At 39.4% G+C, this 15,893-nt stretch overlaps 2 protein-coding genes across 4 annotated transcripts; both read left to right on the forward strand.

Annotated features, from left to right (window-relative positions):
- Positions 1–3,535: 3,535 nt before the first annotated feature.
- Positions 3,536–7,130, forward strand: LOC140858458 (interactor of constitutive active ROPs 4-like). Of its 3 annotated transcripts, none has more exons than XM_073259154.1 (5): positions 3,541–3,677; positions 5,165–5,241; positions 5,394–5,454; positions 5,529–5,682; positions 5,759–7,130. In XM_073259154.1, exons 2-5 carry the CDS (start codon positions 5,175–5,177, stop codon positions 6,830–6,832), a joined length of 1,356 nt encoding a protein of 451 aa, XP_073115255.1. In that variant the 5' UTR covers positions 3,541–3,677; positions 5,165–5,174; the 3' UTR covers positions 6,833–7,130. The 3 variants fall into 3 exon arrangements, with proteins under 3 accessions (XP_073115256.1, XP_073115255.1, XP_073115254.1); XM_073259153.1 differs by having other exon boundaries at positions 3,542–3,677; positions 4,100–5,241; XM_073259155.1 differs by lacking the exon at positions 5,165–5,241 and having other exon boundaries at positions 3,536–3,677.
- A 2,114-nt stretch (positions 7,131–9,244) lies between these two features.
- On the forward strand, positions 9,245–15,743 carry LOC105047398 (uncharacterized). The gene is made up of 5 exons (XM_073259156.1): positions 9,245–9,528; positions 9,864–10,004; positions 14,022–14,261; positions 15,358–15,417; positions 15,519–15,743. The coding sequence occupies exons 1-5, from the start codon at positions 9,409–9,411 to the stop codon at positions 15,621–15,623; spliced, it is 666 nt and encodes a 221-aa protein (XP_073115257.1). The 5' UTR covers positions 9,245–9,408; the 3' UTR covers positions 15,624–15,743.
- The last annotated feature ends 150 nt before the right edge of the window (positions 15,744–15,893 follow it).

A 15,893-nucleotide genomic window follows, 5' to 3' on the forward strand; every position in this document is an offset into this window, starting at 1 on the left:
CCGTGGAACTTGTATAGTTATGGAGTTTGGGTGGGTTTGGGGGTCACGTGCAAATTAGTTGGAGAGAGAGAGAGAGAGAGAGGAGGGGTCACCCGTGAATTAGTTGGCGAGCTGTGGGGCTAGTTATGGATACTTTAGGTGGGTTTGGCTGCTCCGAGAGAGAGAGAGAGAGAGATTCGCGGGTTCAGAGATCACATGCAATTATTTCTGGAAGCGAAGTATTCAGCTTCGATTGTCTTGTCTGGCCCCAAGCAATTTTTTGAAAATTAGGCTGAAGCCTGAAGGCGACTCCGTGCCGCTGGTTCATCTGTGGTCGGATCGCTAACATCAGTCCGATGTTATAAATAATTTTTATTTTAAAAATCTAAAAAAGAAAAAAATAGAAAATTTGAAACAAAAATTAAAAAAAAAAAAAATCTAACCATTCGAAGAAGCGAAAACAAGAAGTGCACGTGAGCAAACTCAGAAGAACAAATAAAAGTAGTAGTAATCGAGAAGTAATTTGACAAAGAGGTGCCAGGTGTTACAGAAGGAGAGTTTTGTCGCCGCATGATTGGAACCTAAGCGCTGCTGCTGGAGGAGAGCTCCATCTTTTGACCACCACGGTCTCCTCCTCTCCCACTTATCTCCACGCCTTCTTTGCCGTCCCTCTCCTTCGCCCCCCTATCGAAACGATGGAATCCTTGGCTTCTATTTGAAAGTGGGTGCCATGCGAAAACAAATGAAGCCAAGGAGTTCTGATAAGAAATTTGGGATAGTTGTTCCGACATTAGACCCACTATTTTTTTTTTTTAATTAAAATACTTTGGGCATCTTGATCCAGATTAGCTGGTTTTCAATCAGTCTGTCCGGTTTTGTCCCCTTGCTTTTTCCCCACTTTGGAAGTTCTAAACAATTCGGATGGGAGTCATGTCCGACCCTCGGTTGAACCAGTCGAAGTTAGGCCATACAAGCGTACACATGAATAATTATGAAGGCTACATCCTGTTCCATTTTTTGCCACAGCCTTGAAAATATAATGCTAGATCCTTGTTATACGAGGCATAAAGGTCTGGATCTTCATTGATTTCATCATCTCATGAGGTGTTAGTCGCATATATCCTTCGATATTGGTGAGATGTAAGCATGTGCAGCCAAAATAGTATTCCATGGCAAAGTCATCTAACCCAAGTCGTACTGGACCCAACCTTCCCCGTAGGCAAAACGAGCTGCATGCAACCCGTGCTGGTTAGCGGAGTTAGGACATACAGCAATGAAGGGATGACCGGGAATAGGACACCCAACACATGGGATATCCAGGGATAAGAAAAGCTAGGACATCCACCAGGCAACAGCGAAGGGATAACCAGCAACAACGAAGGGATATCCAGGAATGCTGGGGGAAAGAAAACAAATGCCCTTCTCTCACTAGTGCCATAAAGATCATCCAAAATTATCAATCTAGCACTGATTAATATCCATAAAATCGACTTGGAGGAAAAGAAATTTGTCCACCAGGATAAGTCCCTGAGATTTGAAACACCATCTCAAGGTGCAACTTATACCACCCAATGTTTGTAGGACCACTCACGAATCACAGACGGAAAGCTAAGGATATTGGGTCGTTCGTGAATGGGCTGAGGTGCTGTCATGCTTTTCCTTGTTTTCACATTAAAGGTGTTTCTTGTGTTGATTACTTAACTCAGCTGGTTATTACTGCTCTCCAAATTGAAGATTCAAAATTTGAATCTTGGTGGTAGCATAATAATCGTATTGCTAAAATAAATTTAAAACATACAACGGTATTACAAGAGAAATCAAGAACTTCTTCCACCAGAAACATACTTAACATTTTATATAATCGGCAAATGAAATATTCAGATATCTTTTGCTCTCCTCCCATAACTATCTAGAATTAATTGTAGAGTTACAAATGACATGATTTTTACTTCTGTAAGAATTCGCTTTCTTCAACATGCTTGATACTTTGCATCAAACAATTATTGTATCAAAACATAAGCAATTACTGACAATTGATGTTCCCATATAACTATCGATAATTTTGTATTTGATAATGCATGACGAGTACCATGGTCATTGTCGCACAAAGCAATCAGCTCCACTAATAGGAGGTTGTAATTAATAGAAGACTTTCTTTTTGCAGGCTCGGTACGTGCATACAAATATGCAATTAGCAGAAAATTAACACATCTTTGTAGCTATTAAAAGCCCGTAGTAGATTTTCTCCCAGAGAGAGAGAGAGAGAGAGTCAATTTCATATCTCGCAGGTTACATATAGATATCAGCATTTTCTATCTTATCGCTATCTAGGCATGGGGTTAAGTACACAGAATTACAACAAGAGAAGTGGTTTCCCAATCCAATAATCAGATATCTCTATCATTGAAACGAGAAATTATTGGTTAGAATAGTTCTATATCTTGCATCATCTAATAACAAGCCAACAGATTATCTCCTATTGAAAAAAGGTGCACTATTATCAAGTTTGATTTAAAATTTTAAATGAAGAAAAGTTTCATTGTTAATTATGATTACTCAACTAATAATTTTTACTATTTTGAATGTAAAAAAGTTAACTTTCTTGAATGATGTATGGACTTATTATTAGATGATACAAGATATACATGAGAGAATTATTCTAATCAATAATTCTTTCATTGAAATACCATGATAAAATTAGCTGTTGTGGCTTAACTCTTCTCTGCTTGCCATGTACACTCTCTTAGACACTAATAAAAAGTTTCATGCTTCCAATGCATAAAACGTCTCTTTTAGGTTTGCATTTGGAACCTCTCTCTGTTTATCTTTTTTTTTAGCCAAAGTGGGACCAGCACACGATCCATCATTTACTGCGAGGGACGCATCATCGATTGAATTATCTTTTCTTGTTGTTAAAAAGAAAAAAAAGGCAAAGGAAACGATGGTTTTCTCTTTCTCTCTGACCAACATCTGTAAACGCTTGGGCCAAATCATTGGAGCCGCTTGGCAGGGAACAACCCACCCGGATCTAATCTTTATGACCACCTTTCACGGAGCGCGTGATCAGTCTAAGATTTGGCTTCTTTTTGCCGTACTCACTTTGCAAAAAGGCCACGAGAAAGATGAAGGAGGTGGAAGAGAGAGAGAGTTGGCGATAAACTGGTTAACTTTCCAATGAAAACAACGAAGAGATATTGAAAAAGAGCGACCTCGTAGATCCATACGTTTGTCCTCTTTGGCTCTTTGCTCCGATTCTTAAGCCACATCTAACCCACTTTAATTAAAAAAAAAAACGCGAGCCATGCTTTACCATTTGGTTCCAAAGAGCAAAGACAATGTTCTCCACAATCATAGTCATCAATCAATTTGATCAGGTTTATTCGACGGCTGTGACCATTGTGTACTTGGCTTCTGTGTGCGGAACAAACTATGAAAACACGTCACCCACACATGCGAGCACGGTTTCCAGCTGATCATCTTACCCGTGGGCTTTTTTTTTTAGCTTTTTGAAATCACCAGCCAACTGCACTCATATAAAATACCTCTCCTCTTTCTTCTCCCTACGCTTTCCTCTCCCTTTCTTCTTGTCCCATCTCTCTCTCTCTCTCTCTATCTCAGCGTTTAGGTTGAAGAAGATCTCTTGGTGGGCAAAAGAGACTATAGAGCTGAGGTTTATGGTCGGTGAAATCTACATTGAGGTTAGATTTCTGTGTCCCCATGTCCCTTTTTGTTCTTTTGATACCTTATTCAAGAGAAAATTTTTTTTTCTTTTGTTATCTCGAATGTTCTTCCCCCCAAGTTAGATAAATTTTTCGTAAATTTTATCATACTGATGGAACTATACTCTCCTGATGTTAATATGCGACACATAATATCAGTAAGGGAGCATGTTTCCAATGTTCTCACCATTAGGTGACAATGAGCTACCGTTGCTTATAGTGTGATATTATCTTCAGTTCTACACCCACCATTATTTGATCCTTGATTAAACTATATGAAAACATGGTTAGGAACATTTGTTGTATATATCTATTTCCTTTTCTGTAAAAAAGGGAATTGCCTGTTAAACTTTGGAATTAATGTAGCCATCCCTTAAGCCTTCATTATTGTCTGGTAACAGAGCAAAAGACGCAAATAAAGCCTGTAATATTGGTGAAAGCCACTGCAAAAAGCCTAGAATTTGCTGCTGTTGCCTGGAATTAGATGCACAAAGGTGAAAGGAAGAATATTTTATAGCTCCCTCTGTGAATCAGTATTTCTTGCAGGTTTTTATAACACGGAAGCAGCGTATGTTCCACTTGCTATTCCAGTAGATATTCCCATTGGCTACTTGACTAAAAACCCCTTCCAATTTTAAAAACCACAAGGCTATTTCCCTACTTCAATGCATTGCCTGGTAAGTATTTTGAGCACTTATCTCCGCTAGAAATAGAAACAAAATAATGTGAGGATGATGCAGCAATCAGTGTTGGACACTTGGTGCCTAAACCTGTTTTTCCTTCTCTTTGTTTGACACCTCGCAAATACCTTAGGGTTTGTTACTCTTTTTGTAGCGACGCTTCCAAGTTCTAATTTGTCAACGTTTTTTTTTTTTTTGCCTTTTCTGAAACGTTTCCCATGTGGGCAAAGAAGTCAAAATTTCCATTGTCCACATATGGCCAGAAGTATTAGATTATGCATAAAGCTTATAGCTTTTAATTAGGGGTGCAATCAGGCCAAATTAAGCCAAATACCTAAGGGCTCGAGCTTGATTCGATTCAAAATGCTCGAACTCGAAATTTGATTCGAGATTCATTGATCTATAATATCTAAACTTGAATTTGATTTGATAAAAATAAAAAAAAAAATACTCAAGGTCAATTCGACTCAAATATCAAGCAAATCACGCTCGAATTCGAGTTCAAGCTCGAATTCGATCATAATTAAAAGATATGTTTCAAATAAAATATAACATAACATTTTATTTTAAAATATTAAATTAATGATATATATTATAAATAAAATATAATATTATTAAAAACATATACTTGATCAGACCTATAAACTTTCGAATCAAGTAATTGGCCATTTGAGTTCAATTTCAAAAATTATTCGACTGCTCACGCTTGATAATAGCCAAATAGAGTTTGGATACGAGACAAGCTAGGGCAACAATGTCTCATTTATGCCCTTACCTTTAATACAGCCAAGGAGCCATGTGTGTGGCGGGCTTCCAACTCCAACGTTCACTGGACCCTCCGGTTGGTGTGATCATTATAATTGGTGACCAACGGACTAAATGCTATGCATCTTTCTTTGTGACTTGCTATTGACCTCTGCTCCAGTTTGAATTTTGAATTTCTTGTTTGAAATGTGGGCTCTCTTCTAACGTCCAATGCTACCTATTTATTCTCCTTTCTCCCTCGTTTCATTAGTTTTGAAGGGAGAGGAGTCTTCCAGGCTTGAAGCTCTAAATCAAGCAATGCCGAGTTCGAGGTAAAGATTGGTTAATTGTCGTCAATCATACCACCATGAACTCAAAATCGTGTGATGAATTTGAATTGAAACAGAGGGTCAGCAGAGATGCCGCAGCGGCAATCGCCGCGGACGCCGCTTCATCTGAAGGCCACCGCCTGCTCTGAAGCCAATGGCGTCCACCGCCACTCCGTGGATCGAAGTCCGAAGCTGGAGGACCGCCGCTCGCCTCGCAGCACCCTTCATGAGGTAAAGTCCATCACTGTTTGTTCTCTGCTTTATCTCTAACTCATCTAACTAAGCCAAGTATTTTCGTAATATGTAGAAGAAGAGGGGCACTCGGGTGGCGGATTTAGAGACGAAGTTCCGCCGAGCCCAGGAGGAGCTCAAGAAGCTAAGGGAGCAGCTGGCCTCCACCGAGTCTGCCAAGAAGGAAGCCCAGGAAGCACTCGAAGAGGCCAAGAAACGAATCCCAGCCGTCGCCACCACTCCCCAGAAATTGGATGAGGAGAAGCCTCCTCTTCCCTTGAAAGAAGAAACCGAGACTGCCTGTCCATGCTTGGATTCTCTAGAGAAGAGCGAGCAAAAGGTGGAAAACGAATTGCCGGAGCCCAGATCCGAGGGGGAGAGCATCAACTCCACTGCCACTGATGTGTTTGAAGTAGTCTGGCCGGCTTCGTTCCCAGCTGAGACAAGTAAAACAGACAATGAGATTGGGGATGATAATGAGAAGGAAGTGAAGGAGAAGCAAGAGGAAGAGGCGAAGGCAATGACCGAGAAAGATGGTGAGACTGAGATGACTGCAATGGAGAAGAAGGAATTAGAGGAAGAGGAGAACAAGCCTACGGAGATCGCCGAGAGCCCAGAGGTATTGGAACTCAAGGCCAAGCTACTGGAGAAGGAGAAGGAAGTGGAGAATTTGTTGGCGGAGAATGAGGGTCTGAAGAAGAAGGCAGAGGAAGTTACGGAGAATGCCATGGCGGCCGCGAGAGCACAAGAAGAGAAGCTGGGCTCAGTGGAGGAGGAGCTGAAGGAGAGCCAGGCGAAGATGGAGAGGCTGGGGGAGCAGCTGGAGACGTTGGAGGAGACGAGGGCGGCGCTGGAGGCAGAGATGAAACGGCTGAGGGTGCAGACAGAGCAGTGGCGGAAGGCGGCTGAGGCGGCAGCGGCTGTGCTGGCACCGGGGCCGGGGGCAGAGATGATGGGGGGAAGAAGGATGGCGGAGCGGTGCCGGTCCCTGGACAAACACCTTGGTGCCCGAGCCGGGGGATTCGCGGGATGGGGATCGCTGCTGATGGGCGGGGAGATGGACGAAGAGGGTATCGAGGGAGGGAAGAGGAGGGGATCCGGAATTCGAATGTTCGGAGATCTCTGGAAGAAGAAGGGCCACCAGAAATAGAGTATAGAGGATGACATGGAATAAGACTGGTGGGAGGAGGGAAGGGAATGTGTTTGGAGGTCCATCAACCCTTTGGATCAATCCTCTCCTCTTTTTTCTCTTTGGCTTTCTTACTATTTTGTTTGGTACTGTAATGTTGTATTGCTGCAGCTATTGTTGCTTATGGCACAGCCAACTAGCCAAGTTGTTTTGGCATATATCTAGAATTGGCTTTGAGAGTTCCGGGAGATGGAATTAGCTTGGCCGTGCTGCTGATATAAACTAGTTTAGCTAATGGAATTGCTGCAAGTGTTGAGAATCTCTGGTTCTGGAAGTGCTGGAGGGATGGAGGGGGTAGGGCCATTGGAAAGGCTGGGTTTGAGAGGATAGCCGGTGCCAGAGCCTTTGCACGGTCTGGCTTGCTGGAATCCTGTCGCCACTGCTAGGTGATTTGGTTCCCAAATGGCTGCAGGTTGGAGTATGGTCGGGGAGGAGCGAGATCTCTTCAATTGATAACGTTGCTCGGCCAACCAAAGAAGAAGAAATTCTGGTGATTATTACATTGCTGACTTGCTTGCTCCAATATGAATGTTGTAATTAGCTTCTGGTCTTTGTGACATGTTATGTACATTTTGTTGGTCTCTTAAGTTCGTAGAGGTACAAAGTGCCATTATATGGAATACGTCCAACAGACCTGGGAAAGCTACCCTTGTTGCGTAACTCAATTTTTAGCCCGAGGACTATGGCCTAATGGTCCTGGAAATGGTAGTTCAGCCTTCCTAGATGATGGCCACATAACAGAGGAAACCTTTAGATTTTCATACCTCTGACCTCAGGGAGTAGAGTTGATTTTTGAATGTATTTTACAGAAGGAACTTGATATCGGCTACTACCTGGTTCGACCATAGAGTACAGAGCAAGGTCTTCTGGGCCCAGCTGCCAAGTTGGATGTTGATAACTGTTGCAGTTGCATCTGCTCGCACGAAATATTGTCCAGTTCGGTAGGCCCATGATATGGAGCCTCACGATTTTACTTTTTAAAAGATACCTCGCTAAGATGAGAAAAGATCTCGATTCTATATAAATCAGAATTTCTCTTGATCCATAATTGTGACTCATATGGATGGAATGGATTGATTATTTGTGCTTTACAAAAGATATTTTTCTGAGAAGCGAAAGTCTTGATCTCATATAAATCAGAATCTTTTTTAACTCTCAATCGATGTGGGACTAAAAATATCGTCTTTTTATAACAGTAATCAATAATCCTTTTTTGTCTATAAATTCATTGTAATGCAACAAACGAATTTGAAATAGAGATAAACTTCCCAGCCAGGAATTATGATAATACTTCACGGAGTACCTTGTTGAGCATCAAAGGCTTAGAGTGTCTTTGTGGTCCATGAATTAATGTTGGTCTTAGCTCCTAGAAACTATTTACTGGCCTATTCAGAACTCAAGAGTCAAGATTGTAGAAGCTAGACATATTAGGTTGGGTTTTGTACCATCGCTACTTCTCTATTGTTTATATTGTTGTTGCAGAACCTGTGTATTTATCACTTATTTGTTTGGTTTTTGGATTTCCTTGGGACCAAAATGAGCAATGGTAGGAGCGTGCGTGGGTTGGATCGGGTCAGTCTAGAGATGAATTTGAGATGGGACTAATTTAAATAAATTTCTTAAGATTAAAAACTAAATTCGAACCGATCATCTATAAAAATCATTTGAAACCAACTCGAAAATTTTGGTTTAGTCCGACCCAATTCAATTTATCGAATTGATACTCAACAGATTAAATCAAATAGACTGAACTAAATTTGAACATAATTTTTTAATATATATAAAAAAATTAAGAAAAAAATTGAAAAAAAATAAAAATATATATAGATATAAATTAAATTTTTATAAATGCGGATCAAAATCGAAGCAAATCTTTTTGGCTCAAATATTTCTCAAACAGACATCGAAATGAATTATTTTTCTAAAAAATGATGTAAATCAAGGACACTGATTTGATGGGGCTCATGATTTAGCAAGATTTTAAGCAGTATATATATACGACATCTGATCCGTTGGCTCTCGATAGTACTGGAATGATGTATTCATCAATTGAATTTGTTCATGTAGTGGAGATGAAGCCATCTATTCATTTAAATTTGATTTCGAATTGAATATTTTTTAATAAAAATTGGAGTCCTATGATCATACTCAGAAGAGGAAAATGCATCGGATCACCTACTTCAACTCTCATTTTTATGTTAGCCAAAAAAAAAAAAAAAGAAAAAAAAGCAGCAGTATGCGTAGGCTAGCTAATATAACTGATATGAAAGATGTGGATAACATATCGGCCGTATTCTAGATGGAGCCTACGGGCCTCGCCATGTATAACATCCGATTAGATTTGATTCGCCCCTATTTCTCGGTCTGTCATCCTTTGGCGGTTCCACTTTCGTCTGAACTTCTGGTCTGGAACCTTCCCCATCCTTCTCCAAACAAAGGGCAAAGCCCGAAACAAATCGTCGTATCTGCATCTATTCTTCCATCTTCCACCGAAAGAGTTGCGACGCGAGAGGAGGAGGAGAAGAAGAATTGGAGCAATGGCGGAAGAGCAGCAGCTGAGGCAGGACCTGGAGGAGCTTAGGCATCTTGAGTCCATCGCCAAAAGGCCTCGCGTCCTCTCCCTCCTCTCTTCCGAGATCCGTAACCTCGACGCCACGGTATTTCCACCACCTTCGTTCCTCGGCCACCTCTGTTCCTCTCTGTTGCCTAGGGTTTGATAGTTATTCTTTCCTTTTGGGTTCCTTCCTTCCTTTCTTGCTTCTTTGGTATCCAATTTTAGCCGGTTTTCTACTCGAAACATCTCTCCTTGGAACACCGTCGATTTAAATTTTATCTTTCTTGGACAAGTTGGATTGATTCATGGATGGCTATTTGATCGATTATTTGGAGGTTACTCGGATCGATTTGTTAATACTGTTGTAGAGTTTGGGACCAAGTGGTCCTTATCTGTTTCGATGGATTGTTATTGATGCGTTGTTTGTTGTATTGTCAGTTGTCTAAAGTCACTGCGGCAGTTGCAGCAGCAGCAGCACAGCCTGCGGCTTCTGCGGAAAAGGCTCCTGCTGCTGCCAGCGCGTTGAATTATGTTACTCTCGGATCGTTTAGCTGGGACCAAGACAATGACAAGATCAAGGTATATGCTTCCTTCTTTTTTTTTTTTTTTAAAGAATAGACAAAGCAAAACATCCAAAATATTGACTAAGCGTTAAGGTCATTGTGTGATTGAAATATGATTTCCCACCGATTGATTTAATGCGTTTTACATAATCAGCTTGTGGGATGAGATTTGAGTATGATGATAATCACCACAGGCTAGCTTCTATTTGTTAAATTGTGATTTCAGTTGACTGGATGTTCCGTTTGACATCCTTTTTGAGCCTGTTGTACGTTTAGGGAGAGAAGGGGTGCGCAGAGAAAGAGAAAGTGACACTACAGCCCATGGACGATCTTTTAAAATATAGGCTCAGAATCTATCTGTCATCTGTTTGAGTGTTAATAATGCCGAAGGTTGTGTATTTTTTGAGTTTTGACAAAATTAAAGTGGATGAATATTAGAACTAGAAGGGTAGGGCTAGGAATGAGTTCATCTAAGAAATTTTTTTTTAGTACAATCCAATTAGAAGGGGAGCTCAAAGGCTGAGTAGATGGTCAAGGGGAGGTTGGGAAAACAAAATTAGTAGGGATAATTAAGTGAGATGGCATTTGGGAACTAAGTAAATGAATCAAGGTTTTAAATATCATAGGATGGGATCGTCTCAGTTTTCTATAGAACGAGATGCTTCATGTTCCGGCACTTGGGATGATGGATGTCCTGTTTGTTTGATCCATTTCTTGACTTATTCTATCTCAGTATGTGAGATGGTGCCTGTCCTAGCGCTCAATGGTGCGACACCACACTATCACACTAGTATTTAAAACCAAGGTTTGACGTCTCAGTATTGGATCCCGTACCGGTATTATTTTATTATCGTGTCGGTATGTAATTCGGTATGGTATGATAGTGTTGGTATGGTATGATAGCGTCAGTATGGTATAGTATGCTATATCATATGGTACCAGATGGTACAAGATGGTACGGCAAATCTTGTTTAAAATCTTAAAACAAATGTAGAAAAATAGATTCATTGGTTTTTCATAATTGTAATTTGTTATTAATTGCAACGTTATGCTTTTTAGATATTTTTCTTTTCTAATTGATATAAGTAGAAGTTTTGAATGCTACAATAGAAAGACGGATGTGAGATACTACAAATTAGAACCAACTGGTAAAAAAAGAAATGAGATGTAGTAAAAATTTATAGATGTGCACATAAGCGCTTGTAGCCCTACCGAGAGAGAGAGAGAGAGAGAGAGAGAGGAATGTAGGATTTTGTTGATAACATTTTCACTAGAATTAGGGAGATGAGACAGAGGTAGAAGGTGCTTTTGATATATATTTTTTTTAACAGCCTTTTCATGCTTGGGATGCTTAACTGAAACAATTACCAGCAAAAGTAAATTTAGCAATGTTATGCGGATGATAATGGTGGCTTAGGAGTATCGGGATATGAGAAGGTTGAGACGAATGTAGATAGATTTCGAAAGTTGGAAGGAGTTCTTAGATGAAGTTCAGGAGTTACAACAGAGTAACTTTTTGGAATGTGTAGTGCATGTGAAAGGAAGCATAGCATAATTGAGTTTCTAGAACTCGTGGAAGAGATGTATTTCAAAGCAACCATCTTGTGGGATTTTCCTTAAGATCGACATACACCAATCATGGGCGAGATGAAGTAGTGCCTGGTTTCACCAAACATTGTGGTACCAGATTCTATTTCTTAAAAGAACCATTGGCCTCTTACTCTCCTTTCCTGCCTAGAAAGAGTTTATTTAACTGGAAATGAAGTTTCTGGAAAACCCTAGTGTGTCCTTGTGGATGGTTTATATGCTAAATTTGCTGCCAGTTACACGTGACAACATAAAAAGAAAAACTTGGGGACTTAAGCCACAAAATGTTTTCCATTATACATAGAAACGTAGAGATGAGGATGAACAATTGAAAGTTAGGTGGGTATAAGGAAGATGTGATGCTGTCTGGATAAGGAAAGGTGCTTTATTATGTGCCAAAGCATAGGAGGAATGGAAAAACCCAAGTTTTTTCAAATAGCAATTGTAATTTGTAATATCATTAACAAAGGAGGTCCTTGATATGGAACAGAAGCAAATGCCAGCCAAAAAAAAGGTAGTTGAGAACACATTTGTAGGTCTTCATTAATGCTTGTGATGCTAACGAATCAGTAAAAGGCCTATTGAGACCAATTTTATGTGTGGGTACATGGGTCAGGTTTCTTTTGTAGATCATGATCCTTTGTCCAAAGGACATAATAGAGGACAATCAGTTATCAATGTATTGTGTTGTCTTAGTTTATTATTTTAGTTGGGTTGTTGGACTTTAGAGGGTGGAGCTAGGTATAAGTATGTTAAGGGGAAGCTCATGGGTAGCACCAATTATGAATCACTAGCAAAAGCTGTTTTCACATGGTTTGGCCATGTGGCGCAAGGGGCAACAACACGAAAGGTTATTGACAGTTAGTGGGTGGGAAGGATTTAATGGAAATTTGTGACATGGAAGTACTCAGACGAATTTGAATGACCTTTTGTATGAAGGATTTGTCTTCACATATATCATATAGTAAATAAATTTTGATGTCACAAATAATTATCCATGTCTATGGGAAGGGTCACATATCTAAGTTAGGATCATGGGTGAAAGGTAAAAATTATGGTAAAAGGTAAAAATTATAAAGCTCTAACTTTTTTTCTGATATAATACATCATTGTTTGTGTAAATTGTATCAGTGGAAGATATAGTGTTAGTTGATTTTTGAATGGTAGTATAAGTAAGCATCTTGTATGAAAGATTTAGGATTACAAGGAATGAACTTGCAATTTTTTAGTGGATTCAGTCAGTCTAGAGTGTTGTGTCCAGGAATATCTAGTTGTGAACTTTCATTGTTTTGGATCTTTGTAGTAATAAATATAAATAAAGACATCAAATAGATTTAGAGAAAGACGGATTAAATGGGAGGTATGCTTGGTTTGGTGTCTGTCATGCTATCTGATTCATTGACATGTCTAAAATAACAATCAGGAAGCCATGTTTTGTTCATCAGATTTTTGGCAAATGCTCCATGAAAATAAGTGTTGGAGAGAGAATGTTTGTTCTATATCTGGATAGGAATGGGTTTGTGTGGTAAAGGACTCAAAAATTCTTTAATAAAGAAGATGGGCTGTTTCTTCTATTAAAGGGCCTAATCATCGTTCAACGTATCAGTGCATACTGCCTTGTACGGGTGCTGAACCGAGAATCAGTATGGGTGGCATACCAAGATTTGGCATGCCAAACCAATCAGTGTCTTGGGCTAATTGACACAATACCAATATAGTACTGGTATGGGGTCTAAACGGCGAAACTTGGGCTGAATAAATGAAGAAATCCTGGATTACATGGATTCATTTGTGATAGAGGATCAAAAAAATGCAATGACCAGATAATACCATCCTTGTTAAGAAGTACTGGACAGCTGAAACTAGTCTAGGTTGGATTGGTTATGATTTGTTGTTATGGCTTTATGCTGACATTAGTACAGAAGTAGGTGTCATGAGTTAATTGTATCTTCCATTTTCCTAATAACTCATGATGTTTTCTGGTTAAAGTTGACAGCCTTTGAGAGGCATCCTGTATAAACTAGTGACAGATGGGTGGTTAATCTTATATTGTGTCATGTTCTTTTGAAGGAAGCTGTTGCATCTTGTCTGTCATTTAAATGCTGTATTCCTGTTAGTATTACGGGTAAGGAGGCAGCTTGTGCACATGCATACAAGCTATGTGAACCCATGCGAGCACCCTTCTTTTTTTAACAAACAAATATTTTGTCATCTATTTCTTTTCCCCAGTTTTCCCCAATTTTCCATTCCAAGAGATGTGCTTGGATTCTCTCTCTCTCTCTCTCTCTCTGTGTGTGTGTGTGTCTGTCTCTCTCTCTGAGGTACGTAATCCAGCCCAGCCTAATATTTACAATCTTTTATTTTCTCTTTTATTGACAGTTTTTATATTGGGTTTTCTTCTTGCTGGAACTAATATAATTCTGCAAACTTGCCTTTTGTGCTTTAGCTCTATCTGTTGCTTGAAGGTGTACAAGAAGGGAAGATGGAGACTGTGTTCAAGCCAGTGTCAGTGGACATCAAATTTCATGATGTCCAAGGGAAAAATTATCGATTCTCTATACTGAAATTAAACAAAGAAATAGTTCCTGAGAAATGTAAAGTGGTGGTTAAGCCGACGAAAGTTATTGTCACACTGTCCAAAGCTTCCAAAGGAAACTGGTTAGACCTGCACTTCAAGGAGGACAAGGTAATAAAATGGTTTTTTTTTTTTTAAAATTTTTCTCATCTTTTCTATTAAGCTGGTCTGGTTTTGTTAACAAATAAGCATTAGCACAAAGAGGTTACTGTATTACACATACTAACCCAGTTGAAATTTCCAACCATGGTCCAGCAGTTACTACACCCTCGCTATCATCTATGAGGTGTTGGATCCAACTTGTTCTGTGGTTGATCTCTTGTAGTCTTATTTTAAAAAAATAAGAACCAATTGGAGTGTTTTTGGTATATGAGAGCTACTATGGATGGCTGTGGCCTTCCAGTTCAATTAAAAGTTCTTTATCATTTATGTCATTCAGTGTATGCAGTCCCAATTCTAGGATGTGCGCTTCTATTGCTTCAAGGAATATTTTATTAAGAATGAGAGTTGCTGCAGGGGGTAGAGATGGTGCGTAACAGAGCTTCTTCAGAGGGTTTTGTGTTTGATAGTACTAGAATTGGCAATATTCTGATTTTTCACAGCCAACATATGGGGTTCTTGATATTCAACCTGTGTCTAGAGAGCTAGTTGTTTGAATTTCCACCATGATATATTTAGTCTGAATTTTGCTGGAATGTGCTTTCCCTTTTGTGATTTTGTGAAAAACATAATGAGCATCTGTGTCGCATGCTTTCTAACATGGATTGTTGTACTACACGGATTTGAGGTCAGAAGATGGATTTTTTAGTTTCTTTATTTGTGTTAGGAAAAGTTGAGTTTTTTCATGTTTACATGCCCTTAGAAAAGGAAAGGCCTGTCTCTTTGTACAATCATCTGTAAATCTTGGGGTACCTGTGGCCCTTGGAAAAGGACCCGGTTTGTGGTACATTAAGATTAGAAAGCCAATCAGCTGTCTTATTGACTTGCTTTTATTGTTCTTTCTGTTCTTTTTTCCCCCTTTTTTTTACAAGCTTCCGCAGTTTACTGAGGTTAGCATAGACCAATGAAAGAAATCAAAATTTTCTATTCAGTATCTTGTAATAAAATCTATTTCTGTCTGCTACAAAGAATTCGATAGCTCAGACTTATCACCATTGGCTTTGATACAATTTGATGGTTGATGCTATGTTTATTTTATGATTTGCAGCTAAAGCCAAGTTTAGACAAAGATAAAGACCCGATGGCAGGAATTATGGATTTGATGAAGGTGAGCTATGTTTTTTCATGACAGCGTCAAATATTTCTTTTCCTTTGTTTCATTCTATTTTGTTGCGTGTGCTAAGAAATTAAAATGCAAATGCATTGCAGAACATGTACGAGGAAGGTGATGATGAAATGAAACGAACAATTGCTAAAGCTTGGTCTGATGCAAGATCTGGGAAGACAGCTGACTCGTTAAGAGGCTACCCTTGATCATTTGGTTGTAGATTGTGATCTTCATGTATTTTGTGAATGATGTTGAGAACACAAACTATTACTAATCTTCTTTCTTAAAAGTGGACTAATTATAAGCATTTGGGATGATTTTTATCAGGCCTGGTTGTTTTTGTATTTAATGTCATTTCTGTCTTTGGGCTGCGGCCATGTCGGTGTGGCGTTCAGGGTTTTCTATGACTATTAGCCATTCAAGAAATGAAACTGATGCTGAGATTCAAGGTTATATACCCGCTGATTGCATGCGCG

This window comes from Elaeis guineensis, chromosome 6 (assembly GCF_000442705.2).
Source record: "Elaeis guineensis isolate ETL-2024a chromosome 6, EG11, whole genome shotgun sequence".
NCBI classification, from domain to species: domain Eukaryota; kingdom Viridiplantae; phylum Streptophyta; class Magnoliopsida; order Arecales; family Arecaceae; genus Elaeis; species Elaeis guineensis.

Coding starts and splice junctions, on each gene's coding strand:
- LOC140858458 (XM_073259154.1), top strand. CDS start 5,175: ATGTGTGTGGCGGGCTTCCAACTCCAACGTTCACTGGACCCTCCGGTT. Junction 5,455..5,528: donor CAAGCAATGCCGAGTTCGAG/GTAAAGATTGGT, acceptor GAATTGAAACAG/AGGGTCAGCAGAGATGCCGC. Junction 5,683..5,758: donor CTCGCAGCACCCTTCATGAG/GTAAAGTCCATC, acceptor CGTAATATGTAG/AAGAAGAGGGGCACTCGGGT.
- LOC105047398 (XM_073259156.1), top strand. CDS start 9,409: ATGGCGGAAGAGCAGCAGCTGAGGCAGGACCTGGAGGAGCTTAGGCAT. Junction 9,529..9,863: donor TCCGTAACCTCGACGCCACG/GTATTTCCACCA, acceptor TTGTATTGTCAG/TTGTCTAAAGTCACTGCGGC. Junction 14,262..15,357: donor TGCACTTCAAGGAGGACAAG/GTAATAAAATGG, acceptor TATGATTTGCAG/CTAAAGCCAAGTTTAGACAA.